Source organism: Sander lucioperca, chromosome 11 (assembly GCF_008315115.2).
Source record: "Sander lucioperca isolate FBNREF2018 chromosome 11, SLUC_FBN_1.2, whole genome shotgun sequence".
Classification (NCBI taxonomy): domain Eukaryota; kingdom Metazoa; phylum Chordata; class Actinopteri; order Perciformes; family Percidae; genus Sander; species Sander lucioperca.
Window position 1 is genome coordinate 8,433,391 of NC_050183.1, and position 20,671 is coordinate 8,454,061.

General features: G+C 39.7%; 1 protein-coding gene across 3 annotated transcripts in view; it reads left to right on the forward strand.

Annotated features, from left to right (window-relative positions):
- The window catches only part of tle2b (TLE family member 2, transcriptional corepressor b), an 89,867-nt gene that overhangs the window by 28,414 nt on the left and 40,782 nt on the right, over positions 1-20,671 (forward strand). For all 3 annotated transcript variants that reach the window (XM_031307284.2, XM_031307287.2, XM_031307285.2), the window contains exon 4: positions 11,063-11,107. In XM_031307284.2, the coding sequence (XP_031163144.1) occupies positions 11,063-11,107 (45 nt within the window). The remainder of the gene's footprint in view (positions 1-11,062; positions 11,108-20,671) is intronic.

The following is a 20,671-nucleotide window of genomic DNA, read 5'->3' on the forward strand; positions in this document are numbered from 1 at the left end:
TCTTCCTTTATCTCCTTCTCCTCTTCCTCTACCTGGGCATCCTCCTCTACCTCCTTCTCCTCTTCCTCTACCTGGGCCTCCTCCTCTACCTCCTTCTCCTCTTCCTCTGTCTAGGCCTCTTCCTCTATCTCCTTCTTCTCCTCTTCCTCTACCTCCTTCATCTCCTCTTTGAGCTCCCCCTCTCATGCTCACTCTTCTTCTTCTTTTTCTAGCTCCTTCCATTTTTGTTGAAGACAGGTGAACTCACCTGCTGCCTTTTATAGCACACCTGAGTGCTGCGTTTTCAAATTAGCACGTGTGCTTCCACATCTGGTGGATGTGATTATCCAATTCGTTCATTAGTGTGGTCATTGGCAATCCGGGGCTTTGTAATGACAAGGAAGTAACCTCACAATCCTTATCTGTGTCTAAGGTGTGAAAATGTGTGTAGAGTTTTACAAATCACTGTGTGTAATGTTTTGCAAAAAGGGTGAAGCAGACATTGTGTGTAATGTTATGCAAATCTGTGGAGGTGTTTTGCTCAATGGAGTAGAATTTTGCAAATTGTGTGGAAATTTTTATTTTAGTGTGTAAACAATCGTAAAAAAACTGTAAGAAAATAAAGTGCTGAAGCTTGCAGACACCTTTTTATACATGTCTTATAATGAATACATGGTAATGTCAATATTACATGAATACAACATGTAAAGAGCAAAATGAGCTCTTCATCATAGACTTTTGATAGAATATTATTTTGTCAAATTGTCAATATGATTAAAATTCAGTTTCTTGAGTTTTCTGGCTTGGAATTATGATTATGGACATATTATGGTAAAACACAATTTCATATCATCACAAGTTGTACAAACAACAATATTGACTTATCGCCCTGTGTCCACATTACGTACCTGGTTGGTTTATGACATTTTTACTGCATACCAACATTATCAAGGTGACAAAACCTCCGGCTCTGATTCTCCTTTATCTTTGCTTTTGCTGTAGTTCTTAAAATTCAAAAAGCTATAGATTGCAGCTTTATTTCTAGTTACAATTTTGTTGTTTTGTGTCATGTAGTGGATAGACGATGGCATTTTCAACCTTCAACTTTCAACAAGCGGTGCCCACCAATCACAACAATGTCTACATGATGATATAGTAAGGTACTTTTATTAAATACACTCAATAAATGTCATATTAGCATACAGTATGGGTTTATTCTAATCTACAAACACTGTGGATTACTTTGTAGATACGTGCTGATGCTGATATCAATGTAGTGTATATAAATAGGGAATAGACAAGTAGATTACCCTCTTACTTTCCTGCTCATAAGGTTGCTGAATTATTTTGAAATATCAGTTGTCTGGCGCAGTATACACTTGTAATATTCACTGTTCACAGGAATGCACATGTATGTACATGTATAATCACATTTCTTGTAAGAAATTATTCTTATTTGACATTTACATCGCATTCTTCACATTTCTGTTGGAAAGAAAAGTAGTCTAATATAAATACACATACAGTAGTAGACACACTTATTGCCTCTCTGCCTGGCTTAAAACACACACACACACACACACACACACACACACACACACACACACACACACAAATGCGCTTTGCAATCTGCTCTACACACGCACATACACACACATACACACAACCCACATAGACATGAGATCTTACACAGAGTGGTAAATGAGAACGCAGTGACACAACAGAGGGATTATATAAGGCATAACGGCGGGCATTGGGGGGGTGTAATTGGAGGTTTGGGGGGCAGGCAGTTAAGAGAGGATGAACCTATTAAAAACTGACTACAACAGACAAAACACATACTGTACTACTGCAATTTCAACTGTGGACACAGTGCTGTTATTACTATGCTGCAGTCTAGAGCACAGTCATAGTGCAGCTGTTACTATAGCCTACTGTAGAGCAGACACCTGTTACTAATGTAAACAAGTCTGAATGATGCACACAATACAATATCCCAGTGTAACCTATTATACTTTATTCAGATTTGGGTCTATAGACTATACCTGAATATGCTTTTGAAGGGTAAACCTTTAATATGAATAAGACAAAACAGTAGCAGTCTTACTGTAATCAACACATACACTGTGAGAGTAAATGTAATTTGTCAGTCATGACTTGTAACTGTGTGCACTGAACATTACTGGTAACTGTTACTACACTTACAAATTCACAGACTACAAAGCACAGTTGTTAATACACAACAATCCACACTAGACTCTCATAGAGCGTTGTCACTAGAGTGCTGTTCAGACTGCACAAATAGTACAATAGTCACTTCACTGCTGTCTAGCCTACACCCACAGGACAACTGTTACTACATGTCACTTAGTCTTCGCCTTTCTGCCTCTTTAAATGAAACCCTGACTGGACCAATTAAAGGTATAGTAAGCGATGTTAATCTAATACACTTTTTTTGTCAAATTCAGTGAATATCTCCTCACAGTCACCTTGCTCTCTATTTTCTGTGTGCGCTGAAAATAAATCTGGTGTTCCTACACAGCCCTGGCTGTGTAAATGGAAAACAAACAAAAAGGTGCGCACAAGCCAAACAACACTATTCCAGCCAATCAGCACCAGGTGGCGCGTGCAAAAAAGTGATGGGGGCGGGGGGAGGCAGCACCGGCCAGGAGTTATCAACAAGAAGAGTTGACAGTGAAACAGCAAAAGAGGAAAAGGACTATAGAGTACAAATTAAAGAAGTTGTATGACCGGGAAAGGTATTTGTATTTGTTTGGCAGTTGAGTTCAAATATCAACAATATTCACGCAGCATCGCTTAATGCACCTTTAATGTGGATTTGAATTGGTTGGACTGTTAAAAGAGCAAATTCCTAGCTGGAGCAACTTTTCTGTTACTGTAACTGAGTGATGTTGTAACTGACGTAATAGCTTGTGGCTCTTTCTCGCGCCAGATTACACATTCAGCTCTCAAGTCTCGAGATTGTAACGCTGCTTGCTGTCTGAAAATCACTGTTTTCTGTAGACTGAATGACTCAGGTTTAAGTCCTGGCAAATGAAAAACCTTCTGAACTGTTATAAGCTTTCCTGAAGGTGACACCGTTCTCTATCTGACCTCACAGCAAGGAAGTGAGCAAAGAGGAAATTATGCTGCAGCAACCAATAAACTATCACGATTTAATATTTTTTTATCAACAATAGTGCTAGCCTTTGTACTTGGAGGATGACTTGCAACGTTTTGCTTTCACTTATATATTTCCCAAAACGTGGAAAGGTTATACATTCTGTGTTCATGTCTTGGGAAAAGTAGTTAAGTATTGTCAAACAAAATGCACTTAAAATATCAGAAGTAAAAGCTCTCATAAAGCAGAGTGACCCCTATGGCAGTTATATTGTCATATTTTTTTATTTTTGCATTAATGTATAAGAAGCATTTTATTGGTGGAGGACACGCAAAGTTTAACTTCTTTATAAACTGCTGTATTGTATTTTATAACCTTATATATTTTAATCTGTGAAGTAACACGTGATTATAGCTGTCAAATAAATGTAGTAGAATAAATGTAACATTTTCATCTGAAATCTGGTAAAGTGAAGTACCAGAAGTATCACAACCAGGGACGGATTATCATGACCACGGGCCCTGGACACAAAATGGGAATGGGCCCCCCTCCATCCCCTACCCGCACATACGACGCACGCGCAAGTAGTAGCCTACACTTCCCCTATTACAAAGAGTCCACAGTGCTTTACAGCGCATCACAGGGAAACACAATCTAATAGGGTACAGATATGTATACAAACCAATACATAAAACGTGGTGATTATCATTTTGTAAAAGTGTGAAAACCAATATCCTACCTACAATTTTTTAAGGTTGATAATAAATATAAAGCATGCATCTCATGGTGCCACTTGTCCATTAGGCAATCGGCTGCACAACATGTCATTATTAAACGAGCGAACTCGACCACCTATTCCACAGTCTCTTACTGATGCGGGGTATTTAGCTCCTCTGTTGTGAAATTTATTTTTCTGGTTTTTCCTGTTGACAAGCATCGGCTCTGATCATACCGTGAATTAATTCTTGGCATCGCACAATGATAGTAACATTTCAATTCATCGGATCGTTAGGGGCCCCCCTGGAGCGTCAGGGCCCTGGGCATGCCCACTTTGCCCATGCCGTAATCCATCTATGATCACAACATTAGAACCTGAGTAAATGCACTTAGTTATATTCCACTGCTGCCTGCCGGACATACTGTGTAAATATCTGTGTGTAATATCTCTTGCTGTTTGCCTTGGATTTTCCTGAACCTGAGAGATACAGTACATAGCTGAAGAAAATGGCTGTACAATGAATTGACATTGAGTCATGAATTACATAAGCCGACAAAAGTGAACTGAACATATTTCCATTCAGTCCTCTCACTCACAAAAATGGTCAGTGGCAGCATCAAGGCTCTTTTTACCATTTACTGCCGCTAACCCAAACCTACTTGTTTTCCCTTTGGCTTTACAGAGCAGCATTTCCATCGTACCTTTATTGCATTCCTTTCCGTAATGTCGTGCTGGTTATATACAGTAAGCCGCTTCATTTTTGTCCAGAGTGGAGAGCTCTTGCTGAGGACGGCTACTGAAGTGAGCTATTTAGTTACTTGCAAGGTTGTATTTAAATAGGTTGTTGCACTCAGCTGTTGGTGTAGTGGGAAAAAAGTGAGATACTAAATGAAAAGAAGATGGTAGAGAAGAGCGAGTGAAAAAGAAACATAGAGTAATGGCAGAGAGGTGGAGAGGCTGTTGGGGGAGATGTGAGGAGAATTAATAAGGAGAGACAGACAGACAGTAATTGAGTTAAAAAAGATGGGGAGGGCTGAGGTGAGGTGTATGGATGGAGAGGTGACAAGAGAAGCTGATGAGAGATGGAGGGAGAAAAGTAGGGAGAACAAAGAGATATGTCATATCTCATGTTGAGAGGGCTGGAACAGAGGGAAACATGGAAACACAAAGAGCTAGCTTAAGTATGTTTGTGTGTGTGCTTTGAAGCATGTATGTGTGTGTTGTCAGGTATGTGCATACTTGTGTGAAGTATGTGTGCATTTTTACACGTGAAAGAGATTCCAAGTAGTGAATACATATTGTGTGGTTGGCAGTCTGTCCATGAGAGAAATCGAAAGAAAGAGTAAAATACACAGCGAAGGTGAGCTCGACAGTGGGAGAGAAATGGGAGAAAATATAGATAGAGCACTGGACAAGGACGGGAGAAACAAATATACAAAGTGAGCGAGCCAAGTAGAAAATGGCACTAGAGAGAGAGAGAGAGAGAGAGAGAGAGAGAGAGAGAGAGAGCAAGAAATAGAGAACATAAACGAGAAAGATGCTTGATTGAAATGACTGAGAGCAGAAAAAATGAGAGAGTAGAAAAGACAGTGTGAAAGGACAAAAATGATACAGCAGATAGATAAAAAACAAGAGGAGATACAAGGGAGAGAGAGTAATGAGCAAAGGCGAGAGGGAAAGAAGGCAGCAAAAAAAATGACAGAAAAGGATAATTGGCAAGAAAGACAGGAAATGTGTTGACAGGAGAGAGTGGGAGAGAATGCACATGAGAAAGAAGGTGACAAAGGAGAGACAGGACAAGACGGTCACAGAGGAGGAACACCACGTGATAGGCAGACAGACAGACAGACAGACAGACAGATAGATAAATTAGACATTTCAATGTCAGAGTGACATTCTTTAGTGATCAATCCTTTCTGAGACATTTTTCAATTTTATATCTGCCATTGCACCTGACAAACGAGCAATAATTCACACAGCCACTCAAGATACTGGGCAGGTAAATGGTAGGGATGCACATATCTGAGTTTTTCTTTCGTGATGTCAATTCTGATACCTGAACTCAGGGTATCTGCCAATGTGGAGTACCGATCCGGTATACGCTTTCTCCTTCCCAAATAAAAAATCTGTACACTTCACTGTGTGGAACTCATTAGAAATATTTGTATGTAATGCAATGGTTACAAAACTGTCCAAAGAATCAAGTTCTTTACCAAAATAAAACTCAAATACCAAAAATTCAACACACTCTCTTTGACCAGAATTGTATACATACTTGCGGGGGAAAAAAGTAACATTGCCACTGAAGCAGCAGAATATGTCAGAGCATGTCATAGCCTCAGGGGGAACCAGCAAACAACACATAAAACTATACTTCTAAACTCTGCCTCCTCTTTTTTTCTTTTATATTTCTCTCACTACATGACATTACATTGTAAAGCAATTTCTCATCATATATATTCTTTAGGGATGTTACAATGCATTGTGAATCAGTTGAAAATTGATTTAAATGTGTAAAGATTACAACCGGTTAAGATAAAAAATTACTCGCGATGCAATTTTTAAACAGCCTAGGGCGTGACGCTAGCTAACATTACACAGCAGGTAACGTTACCTGGCCTAAACGTGGTTAAAATGCTGACAGCTATATATATACACACATACATATATATTATTTAGGGCTGTCAATCAATTAAAAAAATGAATAATTAATTACATACTCTGTGATTAATTAATCGAAATTAATCGCATACATAATTAACGGTGCCTGAACCGATACTTTTTAAGAAATAAAAAAAGAAAAGAAAAAAAAAGGGTACTAACCAACAGTCGGTGACATTAAAGAACGGCTTGTTTATTGCTAAGGCCATATGGTCAAAATTAAATGATTTGATAATAATGTATAACAATAACAATAACTTATTTCACTAGTAAATTGCTGTTGAATGACAAAAACAACCACCAGATGGGAAAAGGACATTTACAATAACTTCAAATGCACCACGAGACTGTAGTTTACCAGTTTCATTTCATTCATCAACGCACTGTGTTATTTCTCCGACGGCAGCTACAGATTGTTACATACCGGTGTTGAATCCTCTACAGTAAAACACAGTCAAACTTTACACCGTTTAGCGTTAGCTGTCAGCATTGTAACCGTGTTTAATCCAGCTACTAGCTAGCGGTAGGCTAACGTTAGCTGCTGTAGAGTATAGTGTTAACTAGCGTCACGTGCAGCGGTGTTTGTGTTGCCTGTATCGTCTTCAGAGCATCAGAGAGAAGAGCAGACATATCAGTGGCACCAGATTTCGGTAGCCAGGGTTGGCAGGAAGAAGATTTTTACAAGTAAATGTTCCAATTAATGATCCAGGCAGCACATTCTCGTCTTCCTCCTTCATTTTACAGTCCAATGGTGGCTAGAAAGGTTCCGGGTCAAACGTCAATATGGAATGGATTAATCTGCGTTATTTTTTTTAACGCGTTATTTTTTCTCAGATTAATTAATCGAAATGAACGCATTATTTTGACAGCCCTGATATTATTATATATATAGATGTGACTTGCGTTGCTTTTGGGTCCGGCTCCATAAGCTTGTGTTGCGTTTCATGTTTTTGTAAAATACCCCTCTGCCATCTAGTTTTTTTTTCTTTTTGTCGTTTAAAGGTGCAATATGTAATACTGACAGCTAGTGTTTAAAATAGTTACTGCAGTACAAATTCAAAATACTGGAGAGAGTCGTCTTCCTTCGCCCCCTCCTCCCCAGACTCGAAGTTCACGTTGGTTGCCAGTCTGAGACCGCAGCATCCACAACAATGTTGCTGGACGCTTGTCTCACATAGCCAGACATTACTTAACAGCACAGCGGAGTAGCTAACGTTAGATGCTGGCTATATTGACAGTCATAAAAGCCCATGCTCATGCGGAGCTCTGTACCCAACTGACAGACACACTTTTTTGGCTTAGAATTACGGTAGGAACTGCTAAAAACACAACAACCTCGCTGTCCTCTCCACCCGACGGACAGACACACTTCCTCGGCTTAGTATTAGTTACGGTATTAGAACGGAAATTTCAAAAGGAGAAAATACTGGCATTAGCATTGTCGTCAGACAAGATAGTATTTCAACTTAGCATGTTTCCTTAATATTTGATGATGCATTGGGGTCATTTTTGGATTTATTACTGTAAATATATTACATATTGGACCTTTAATAGCAAATGACTGGTGAAAAAAGTTGTTGTTATTACATTTTAAATAAATCATTTAAATTTAACCATATGGCCTTAGCAGTAAACAAGCATTTCTTTAATCTTTATTTTTCAAGTATTTTTTTTATTTTGATAAGAGGACACATATGCTGTTTTGCACAGTTTATATAAATAAATTATTATTTTTCAGTCATTATATTCTGTTAAAAAAATCGTGAGAAAATCGTATCGTGAACTTAAAATTGTGACTCGTATTGAATCATGATTTGAGTGTATTGTTACATCCCTAATAATATTTTTAGTATCCTATGTAGTAAATGACCATGTGTATTTTGTGTGTAGTGTTGAATAGTGTAGTCATGTGGTAACCATTTGTTCTCTTTCTTTTAGTCACACTTATTACACATATAGTGTAAGCCTTGTACTATGTGATCTGGCAGTGCTGTACTCAATTATCTTCATGCCAATAAAGCAAATTTGAATTTAGATCGATAGGTACGTGCATGGATAGAGACAGACAAAGATAGCAAGTGAGTAAAATGAGACAGGAAATAGAAAGACTGAACTGAAGAGCGAAATATCACGTGACAGCTAGAAAAAGAAGAAAGGGAATAACTAGAGAGAGAAGAGGGGTGATAGAAAAGAGGGACTGACAGCCTCTAAAAGATAGGGATAGGAGTGAGAGGGTGGGACTAAATGAGTTGAGGAATAAATGGAGAGAGAGAAGAGAGCGATCGAGTGAAAATGAGCAAGAGAATACAGAGTGGAAGAGAGCGAGTAGTGTCTCGCTGTCATCAGTCAGAGCGTTGCTCATCCGGCAGCAGAGGCTGCCTTTGTCACCATGACGGATCCTCGCAGTCTGTATGCCGCTCGCCACCAACACCATTACAGCACTGATGTACACACACACACACACACACACACACACACACACACACACACACACACACACACACACACACAGAAACACACACAGAGGAGAGAGAACAACACATTTAACAAGCACACACACACATGCAGGTATGTTTGGTGTTTTAGTGTCAAATATACAAAGACACACAAAACACACACACAGACATTCAGATAGGAGCATGACATCATTGGCATAGATATGTTGCACTGTTGATCATACTGTATGAACTGGATACGTTATCTAGATTAGGATTGTTTTCATTTTTAATTAGTCTGACGATTGGTTTCTCAATCAATTAATCATTTGGTCTATAAAATGTCATAAAGTAGTAAATAAAGGTCCATCACTATTTCCTAAAGCCCACGTTGATATATTCAAATTAAGAGTTTTGTCCGACGAACAGTTCAGAATCCAAAGATATTTGTTATTAATACCATAGAAGACTAAGAAAATCAGCAAATATTCACATTTGAGAAGCTGGAACCAGTGAATCTTTTGGCATTTTTGCTTAACCCTCCTGTTGTCCTCGGGTGAAATTTGACCCATTTCCAAAAAGTTTCTGTATCAGAAATTTGTCTTTCTTTCATCCAAAATTTCAAAAAAATAAGTAACATGGATGGTTGCCTACAACGCTCTTCACAAGTAAAATAAATGATCAGTCCACTACTTTCATTGAATTCGGGTGTTTTATTCAATTTTATAGCATTTGAAAAAATTTTTTTATAAAAGAACGTTGAAAAAAGTGACAAGAAATGTCAGAAAAAGCTTCAAAAACGTGGGAGAAAAACCCCACAAAAACGTCAAAAGGCACGGAAGGCATCGGAAAACGTGTCAAAAACCTTGAAAAAGTGACAAAAATATCAGGAAAAGCGACAAAATTGTCGAAAAAGACGAAAACGTTCAAGTTTGACCCAGAAAAACTTAAAGTTGCAGTAGACAGGAAGACAACACAAGGGTTAAAGAGTAAAATCAGTGTTTCATTCCGTCCCTGGTTAAAAGTTTCAAGCCTGTTTCACCTCTGACAGGAATGTGCTTTGTTGCACCTTTAACCACACCAAAACAGTGATGCCACAGTGTCCTGGAGTATACCGGTACATCACTGCAGCAAGGTGAAAAGTTAGATTACGTTGCTGGACTTTTGCTTTGCTGTTGTCTTTAGCTGTAGGCCAGGTGGAACCACTTGAACTTTGAACTTGTTGGTTGGCCAATTTTCTTAAAGCACGTGTTCACATTATTTTGTCTCAATACAATTCTGACTGAGTTATTTTCAGGGCCATACGGAATCTGCGGATGCAGAGTTTTATGCAGATTTTCAGCAGATTACATTTTTCTTTTTTTTTTCTTTTTAAATTAAACCCAGAATGTTAACAATGCTCCACCACAAGCAGAAAAAGAATCCACTAAATTCCGTTTGGGCCTGGTTATTGGTTACTGTACTGATAACTTTTGGTCATACTGGCTGTAAATAGATCCCATTCTAGTGCGGTAACTTGAAAAAATATGAACTTATCCTTCAGGAATGTGGCCAATCTGTACAGACTGCATTTACACTTGGGTGAGTGTGATTGCAATGTGAGTCAGACAGATGTGGAGGGACCTGTGCTAATACAGTTGTAGACTCATACTAGACGCACACTTATCAATCACGTACATAGACTGTACACACATTCAGATACAGGCACACAGTTCACAGTGGTCAAGCATACACAGAGTCTTATTATTATGATGGGTACTGTACATACTGTAGGTCTTCATAGGCACACAAACACAGAGGCAGGAACTACAACATGCAGGACTCCCATTTGGCAGCCGTTCATAGACAAAAACCTGCTGAGACAGTGATCGCACATAACTCACTCAGAGACATAAATACCTCATTATCTATACATAGACACACACAAACTTGTTTTTACTATACACACTCACACTCGCGCCCTCTCTCTTTCTTCCATGTTTTCGCTCTCTCTTTTCTTGCTTTCATTAAAACCACACTGACAAACAGCAGCATATGCATCTACACTGAGCAACAGATGCTCAATGGGAGATATTGTGTAAGACTGAATGTTAATGTGCGCTGTGTATAAAATGCTAACGAAGCTCTGTCATCTGTTTGTCTCCACAGTACTACGAAATGTCCTACGGTCTCAACATTGAGATGCACAAACAGGTAAAAAAGAGTATACTGTACTCAGTATTGTTTTTTTCAGTCTCTTTTCATTGCTGGTGTACTTGGCGGTTGTGTGTGTGTGTATCACTTTATGTGTAGAAGTTGCATTTTTTGAGTAGGCGGGAGAAGGTGAATGTGTTATTTCACGCTCACAAACCTGGTATGCCAATGTGTCATTTTGTGTGGGTGGGTTTTTGCTATATTTTCTTGATCCTGTCCTCATTTTTATTTTGTATTTACACTAAGTGTCATATTATTAGAAACACCTTTCAATACAAAATACTGACAGTATACTGTAGCTCAACACACAAAAACAGCTACAAACTGCAAACACTTTAAGTAATCTATTTAGTGCAGGGTGGTTGTCTTGCATTATATGACATAGTACTTGAGTTTCTATTTTTCTTGTTTCTCAGTGTATACTGTATTGGCGGGATAAAGCAGGATCAGTTCCAGCTCCACTCATCTTTGTACTTAGTAAAGAAGTAGGACCAGAAACAGGGCTAAGGAGTTAAAAACATGTTTTGTTAAAGAAGGACTTGCTTTTTTCTCTGTCTTTTATTTGGTAGTCAAATAATGATTCAGCAAGAGAAATACGTGGTTTTAACACTATGGATGGCTGATTGTATTAGTTTTAGTAAGGGGTCACTGCACAACACTGTAGTTTACCTCTTCATGCCTCTGTATGGAATATAAATGCAGGTACTGTTGCATGATACCAGCAGAGTGTGTTTCCTGCATAATTATGATATCCCTATTGACTAAATATTTATGCGTGTGGACACTCTCTTCCTCGGCTGTTATCAAGCAAAACGAGCGATGGCTGCTGATATGCGAATTAAGGAATAATAATACTATCAAGATGCCTGTTACAGATGGTAACCATAGCAATGGCAAATGTATGTTTTACAGCACTGGTGGCGACAGACTTGAAGTTAACTGAAACTAGATGTCAACATGGCTTAGCTATTATCGACAGCATGGGGTAGTGAGGATTGGTGTATGAAATCACCCACAGGTTCTTCTAAAACAATGTAAAAACCAAATACCAGGTAGAAGCTTAAAAGAAGTCAGGTCAGTGATTGTGCATCATTTCCATTTATCCTCAATGAAGACATGTGTCTGAGGAGCAGAGTGTGCTTTCAGGAGTCGGTGACTGCTTGTCAGTCCCCACACTTGCTGCTAATTTGCTGTCTGGGTCACACTGCAGGAAAGGGAGACAGTCAAATTACAGACAGGCAGATACATGTCCAGACAGACAGACAAATAGGCAGAGAGACAGAAAGCAGACATGAGATCTGTTCTGCTGTGATGTACACAATCATTATCCTATTGAATGGCATCTTCCTTTAAGGAGACTGCCTGTGTCTCCCTCTTTCTTAATCGATCTAACTGTCATGCTAACTCTGTCATGGAAGACAAGATGGGATGTATTTTTTTCACATTTTACAATGAGCTCCCAGCATGCCCAGCATAATGTATTTAGAAAGCAGCTCATTGTTGGAAACAATCTCTAAAAACACCCTCTAATGAAAGCCTCTGCTTTCTGCACTTTAACCTCATAATTAATGTGTCATTTTACAATCAAGGTAATTATAGCACAAGGGCATCAAACAGTGGGTTTCTGTCCAAATACTTGCAGTGCAGTGTGCATACTCACTCCAGACTCCAGTTCGGGCTGATGTTACATTTAATCCTGATCCAGCTCGTCAAAAATGCTGTATTACATTCTGTTAAAACACTGGAACCTGTTACCTTAATTCACAGCAACAGAGCAACATGAACAAGTATGTGACAGCAGTTTCCACACAGACACCAAGCCTCTCTTTCCTATTTGGGAAAAAAGTGCCTCCAAAGTGCTGCTATTGGTTGAAAGCTGCATTTGTGCCTCAGTTTTTAATTTATGATGGCGATAAAAGATAGTCTGTTCAAAGGCATTTGCTGTAACAGCTGCAGACTAACACATTGAAATTACACAAAACACTATACAACATTATAGATCACTTTGTTGGAATTCCATTGCTACTGTATAAATCTGCTTGGATCCCAGTTTCATGTCAGCTTTCTAAGATTATAGGAGAAGGATGGGTCGTTGCTGTCATACAAGTATTATCAAACAATTATGATTGTGATATCTGAGGCAGCATCTGCAGGTATAAGTGAGATTATTCAATGTGTACTAGAGAACAGGTAACATCTGCTTGTCTGCTGTACTTTGCATGATTGAAGATGAATACTAACCTTTATATCTGGAAAAGATTATGTATCATAGCTTGTCGCACCTTAATGTAAGGTTATACTTCTTTAAATTAGAACAATATATGCAGATTTCTGTCAGGAACATGTCAGCATTACCCTTAAAGGTTTCCGGTTTGCCTACTGTACATGTTGACTTTTTTTCTGCCTCAAATTGAACTTAAAATGTTGTGATTGAAACTGAAATTGTTTGAAATTGTCCCCTCTGCTCCTCATGATTTATTCTGCATTCTTCCAAAATCCAAATTCAGTCCTGGTCTCATGGACAAAGACAACCACATTTACCATATTGGTCACAATGACCAAAATTCTAATATGCTATTAAAGTACTATCCATACTTAAATTTCGTTGACCTTAACCACCAAGCCTAAATGCAGAGAAAGTTGTACTTTAGTTACAAGAATAGAAAGTATTACCCAACAGTGTAGGCATAGGATGGGTACAGAGAAAGAGAGAGAGAGATGACTGGCAACAAGCCAGGCAGAGTTGGACTGTCAGCTCTTGTCGCCAAAAAGAAAATGGACTGGGGTGCTGGCTGCACCTCTGAGAGATGGACAGAGGAGGAGGAGGAGGAGGAGGAGGAGGAGGAGGGGCATATGCGGGGAAAATGACAGAGGGAGGCCAAGGAGGGGAGAGTGTGGAAAATAGGAAGAGACGAAAGAGAGAGGGGAAGAAGGGGGAGGCAGCAGGGATGATAGAAGGAGACCAAAAAGCTACAGTCAGGCGAATGAGAGTAAAAAAGGAGCCAGAGAACAAGGCTATGCGAAGAGTGAGCAGGGGGAATATGAGAGAGTGAAAAGGTAGAAAAAAAGGTACTGTATATATTTGAGCAACGAGAAGAAAGAACAAGAGAGAAAACAAGAGAACTAGTAAAAAGGTTTAACGGGAGAAGTGGTAGGAGAGCCAGTGAGAGAGAAATATGAGGCAGATAGTACAAGAGAACTTACAATATCACAGATAGAAAAGGAAACAGAGAAGCGGAAATTGACAGAAATAGAATAGAAAGAAGAAGGTAGGAAGAGAGCGTGATAGAATATAAAATGAAGGAACTGCTATAAAAAAGGACATTAAAAAAGACAGTGATAGAGAATAGAGATAGCATGAGGAGTCTGAGCGAAACAGAGAGTGGATGAGGATAAAGCACAAAAGGAGAGGTAGAATAGAGGGTGCTACAAAGGGAGAGAGGATGGAAAAGTGAGTGGGATAGTTTGAAAAAAGTAAGAGTAAGATAATTAAAGAAAATGAGGACTTTGAAGATACTGCAAGAAAAAGAGAGAGCATGGTGGTAGAGAAAGAGGCAGTTGAGAGAGTAAGCGAGATAGAGAAACAGGGAAAAAAAAGTGAGCGATGGCGGGGAGAGCTAATGTTGGAAAAAGTGTGAGAGCAGGGATGAGAGAAAAAGAGGGGATAGAGATTAATTGAACGGATGAAAGAGGAGTGGGTAAACAGGAAGGATGGAGCCTTAGAAGAGACAGATAAAGACCTCAGAGAACAGATGAGGGAGAAAAAAAGAGATGGAAATGAAAATTAGAGCCAAGAAAAGGAAAGCAATGAAGGGAGAAGGAAAGATAGGGGGATGGCAGTCAGAGAAAGAAGGAGATAGAGAGAGACATCAAGGAAGGGAGGGGAGCTTTGAGCCGCAGTGAGAAATAATGAATCATGAATAGATTTAACAGTATCTGCTCTTATTTCCTCTCCTCCTCCTCTTTCTCCCCCCTCCAGCTTCCTCCTAACATCCTGTCGAGATCACTGCTATTGCCTCTCTCCCCTTTCTGTCTCTTCTATTGCACGCTCTGTCATTATCAGTGGCAGGGCCATCTCATGTCCCGGCATTAATTGAGCTGTAACAGTCATCCCGTGCCTTTCTAGCCTCCCTTTTAGCCTTTTTTTTTTCATCTCTCTCTCCCCCTCCCTCTCTCTTTCACTCTTTAGATTTCACACTCACTCTATCTGCACCCCCTCCCTCACCTCTCTTTTGCTATCTTGATCTCCCTAGTTTCCTTTCCATTTCTCTCCCTTCTTCTCTTTCTCTCTCTGCCTTCCTCTTTCTTAGATGATTGTATCTGAAAGATAACACCCGCCCCCCTCCCGGCCTCTTAAGCTGTATGGATACATTGAAACACACACACATGCACGCACACGCCTTTACATTATCTCACTTGGTTCACTTCCATTATCATATATATATATATATACATACATGCATACATACATACACTAGCTGTGTCCCCCTGAGGAGCGAGGGAGGCTATAAGGGAGGCTATAAGGACTTTACACTGCTCTCTGTGGTTGTTCTATATTCATTGATATAGCTCTTCTGGGGCTTGGATAGTAATTGCCTGTATTTCCAGCTATGTGAAGACGCACAACATGTACATTCAGTGACTTTGTAATTCAGTCACAGTGGCTCACAGTGGTTGGCCCAGGACAGATTACTGTATATATATATACTGTATATATATATATATATATATATATATATGATGTGCTGTATGTGTTGTTGTAAGGTGTGTGGCGAATGGATTGAAGCATGTTTTGTATGCGGATTCTAGCAGCAGGATAACAGGATGATGACTGGAGGTGAAGAAGAATAGAAGCTTTGTTAGACTTGAGTCCAGCAAGAGGCGGAGGCAGCCCAAAAGCTTGTGACCAGAGTGCAGTCTAGGAAAATATGAAAATATGGAAGGCAGGAAGTGAATGAGATATGACTTTTTTTTTTTAATGAACACTTCAAAAGACAATTAAGTAAAGCAAAGAGCCCACAACTGCTCAGTGGTAGCAAGCTGACACTACAACAGTACTAAACAGCAGCTAAACATTCTTATCAACATGCATTTGTGTGGTGCATTTCAGGTAGAAGTCTTCACAAGCCCAAAACATTCAAGTGCATAAAAGTAATCTTGAGGGAAAAAAAAAAAACTTGGCGAAAAGGGACCCGAGGATAATCAGACCCAATTTGAATAGACCCGATGATAGTTGAAGCTGATCCACAACGTGGTTGACTCAGACATACCCAAAAAACACATTTTTATCCTGTGATCCTTGTAATGCCCCATAATCCTCTCAGATCCACTCATTTATTAGAAATATTGACTCACAGACTTCGCAGCATTTAAATGGGACCCTACCCAGATCTGGTTAGACTGAACATAATTTGGACCAGCCGGCCTGACACGAGACCACGGCTGGCCAGTGCTGTTTATAAGGAGAGTTTTGACTGCGGGTTATTTTGATGGCAGGGGCTGCATCGTCTACAGTGACGCTGAATGACCTCCGTCAGTAAACATGTTTGCCTACAGTTTGTATGTACAGGTATGATGAACACTTGCTGGCCTTGCAAACTAAAATTACCATGGCACTATGAATGGTAACATACCTTTTCTTCTATCTGGAAGTGAAATGTGTATTTTGACATGTGCACATATACTGTACATCTTCACAGTTTCAGAGGTAATGTGTTATTTTAGCAGTAGGGCCCATTATTTCTTTGCTGGGATAGTGTCCCCCAGTAGACCCTTGGGCCCAGCAGGGAAACTACTGTGGAAGCATTTCAGTAACACCCTAGGTAAGTGTTTCTAAACGACTGGGTTGGGATCTGACAGTGCATCACAAAAAAAAAAATTACACTGCTGCTGCATTACAATCCTTACACTGCTACTGTCGGTACACCATACCCCCTTCCTATCAGAAACACCACATAGTAGTGTCTTATTTTGATCTGAAAAGGGAACGAAAAACACATGGCTTTAGCTAATGTTGCATCATTGATTTATTTTCCTCAACAGTCACTGCACAATCATATCACTGGAAACAAGAAAATCCTGTTTTTGACTCTAATTTGGATGACTCAGTGTTGTTAATTAATTATGATTATGCATGAACAATGATTACCGCTTTTAGGTGCTTAAAAATATCTCCCTGATTTATTTAGAAATCGATATCCCAGGGAACAAAGTAGCAGCCTGTCTGAGTCGAGCCTGCGTGGTTGCTGATTGAAATACTGTGGACTCAAAGGTTAAAATCCTTCAAACAAGTTGCGCTTTTTACATCAGGTACTTTTGGTACTTGTTACTTTGAGCTGTAACACCAATTTAGGTTTGCAGGAGAAATTATTGATGTTAGAAAGCTGCTAGAATGCTGGAATAGCGAGGGTGCCTAATTAGAGATTAGACAGCAACGACCTGGAGGGGCCTGTGTAGTTGAAAGCTGGCTCACAATTGAATTGTTGTAATAGTTCATGATATACGATGCTAGCCTTCTAGGTGGCTAGGACACATTTATAAAACAATAAATCAAATCCGGTACTGGAGGATGAGAGCAGAGTGCGTATTTTTTTAAAAGCAAAGACAAAAATAACAGGCACAAAGGTTACCCAGTGGTGAGAGAGAGCATCCCATTACTGAAAGGTGTCGGTGTGTCCTCAAGCTGATATTTAATTTAAATAGCTGGTTACTAATTTTAAGCCACTTTGGATAATAATGCCCGTGAGTTAAAAGCCTAAAAGTGACCAGCTAGGCGCTAAGTAAGGCATAATACACATTTAGCAGAGTGCTTTGTCGCCAGGCTTCTTACTTAAACCAGCATTTCTACAGTCACCTTGTAACACCTCAGGTCCTCCTGACCTCCTCCATAAGTCACTGCAATTAATACTAATCAGGATATCACTGAAGTTGTGCTCACATTTCAGCAATAGCTTTCTTTATACTACAACTGCCATACGAATGCTAGGTTCGCACACTATTGACCGGATGCTATAAGAACCAGTGTTAGCATATATATAGACTTTACATACTGTATCAGAATGCTAGATAGAGAGAAGAAGTAGTCTACAGACCAGGCAGGATATTATAGAAGGCTGTGTTTGATAGTCAGGATGCTCGGCAGCCAGACTGTTTCCCCTGTGGACTCCTGAGAACAGATGCAGCAGCTGGCTGTCCTTCCTTCCTGCTCCCTCCTTTCATTTCACCACCACATATATGAGGCTGAGGGTGAGGGAGTGTGTGCTTTTGAGTGAGAGAAAAGAGTGAGTAGCTATTTGCTCTCTCTTTGATGTGATAGTTCATGTTATATACCAAACACTGTTGGCATTACTAGCATTTTGTAGCAGTTATACAATAAAAAAATAAATCTGTGAATCAAGCTGAAAAGAAAGGGAAACAAGACAATGAACTAGGTCAAGAAATAAACTGAGAAAATTAATAAAAAAAGAAACAGGGACTGAGAAAAATTAAGCCAGAGTACAAGCAGGAGAGGGAGACCACATGAGAGAATGTTTATCTGTTTGTGTTTTAGAAAAAAAGTGTGTGCATGCACTTATCCTACGGCCTAATTAGCCTGAGCTGTCTAGCCTTTTTATGCATGTTTGTGCACGTGTGTGTGTGTTTGTGTGTGTGTGTGTGTGTGTGTGTGTGTGTGCATGCATTGGTATATTTGGCTGAAGTTGTGACCTGAATCCTCATTTGAATCAGTTCATCAGTGAACAGGAATGAGAGAGAGTGAGCGAAAGAGTGCAAGAGAGAGATGCCTTCATTTTTAACTCACCGCTTTGGTTCATAATAGGATTGGGCTTCTCTCTCTTTCCACGTTTTCTTTCTCAATCTCACTCTTTCTATCCTCTCTGCCTCATATTTTCTCTCTCTGCCATTCCCACCTCCCAGTCAGACGATAATCCCATGGTTGTGGTTTGAGTTTGTTGGTTCTTTTTTTACAGTTTTTATTAAAGGCTGGATTAGGACGAACCTGCATATGTGGGTCAACTAGACCGGCTTTGGAGAGGTCAAATTACTTTGTATGTGTGTGCATGTGTATGTTTACACTCTCTGATCATTGGTGTATGCAGTCCCTCTTTTTGCACGTTGTAGCATCTGTGCTCTGTGTGTGTGTGTGTGTGTGTGTGTGTGTGTGTGTGTGTGTGTGTGTGTGTGTGTGCGTGCGTGCGTGTGTGTGTGTGTGTGTGTGTGTGTGTGTGTGTGTGTGTGTGTGTGTGTGTGCATGTGTTGGTATATTTGGATGAAGTTGTGACCTGAATCCTCATTTCATTTGGGAGGGAGGAGAGAGTGAACAAGAATGAGAGAGAGTGAGCAAAAGAGTGCAAGAGAGAGATGCCTTCATTTTTAACTCACCACTGTTCATAATAGGATTGGGCTTCCCTCTCTTTCCACATTTTCTTTCTCAATCTCACTCTTTCTATCCTCTCTCCCTCATATTTTCTCTCTCTGCCATTCCCACCTCCCAGTCAGACGATAATCCCACAGTTGTGGTTTGAGTTTGTTGGTTCTTTTTTAACAGTTTTTATTAAAGGCTGGATTAAGACGAACCTGCATATGTGGGTCAACTAGACCGGCTTTGGAGAGGTCAAATTACTTTGTATGTGTGTGCATGTGTATGTGTTTACACTCTCTGATCACTGGTGTATGCAGTCCCTCTTTTTGCACATGTTGTAGCATCTGTGCTCTGTGTGTGTGTGTGTGTGTGTGTGTGTGTGTGTGTGTGTGTGTGTGTGTGTGTGTGTGTGTGTGTGTGTGTGTGTCATGTGTATGCCTGTGCATACATGTGTTACAGAGCTCATTTGTGAATAATGAGGCATAGAGAGAGAGAGAGAGAGCGCGGTAATAGAGTGTGATATAACCCTTTAGGAATGATAGAAAATAAGTTGAGAGAAGGAAAAACAGTGAAAAAGAAAGAGAGAAAGATGAGATGAGACAGAAAACGAGTGATGAAATTCCCAGGGAGCTAGCCTTTTAACGTAATGGCTTTGTCACTCTGACAGAGGAGCTCTGTGTGTGTGTGTGTGTGTGTGTGTGTGTGTGTGTGTGTGTGTGTATGTGTGTGTGGGTGTGTTTGTGCAGTGCTTATATTGGGAAAAATAAGGGGCTAATACTCCAAGGCAGCAGCTTTTATCCAGGTATGACTGCTGCACATTCCATTTGAAATCTATTTCTTTATAATGTCATGCATAAATTCATGAGTAACATATGTTCAAGTAATTTTTTTTTTTTTAATAATTAAATGAACTACATTTCATTTACAGTTGGAATTGCATTGTATACTACATGGTTAAAGGAATAGAAAAGCTTTTTAGCCAAGCTAGCAGCAGTGTCAGTGTCTTTCTGTCTGTTGGTCGGTTGGTCCACCACTTTGGTCGTGACTGAAATATCTCAACAACTATTGGATGAATTCCATGTTATTTTCTAAATGTATCCATGGCCCCCAGAGGATAAATCCTACTAACTTTGGTTTCCCCCTGACTTTTCCTGTTTCACCTATCCTCTCAAATATCTCAACATCATCAGATAGATTGGCACGAA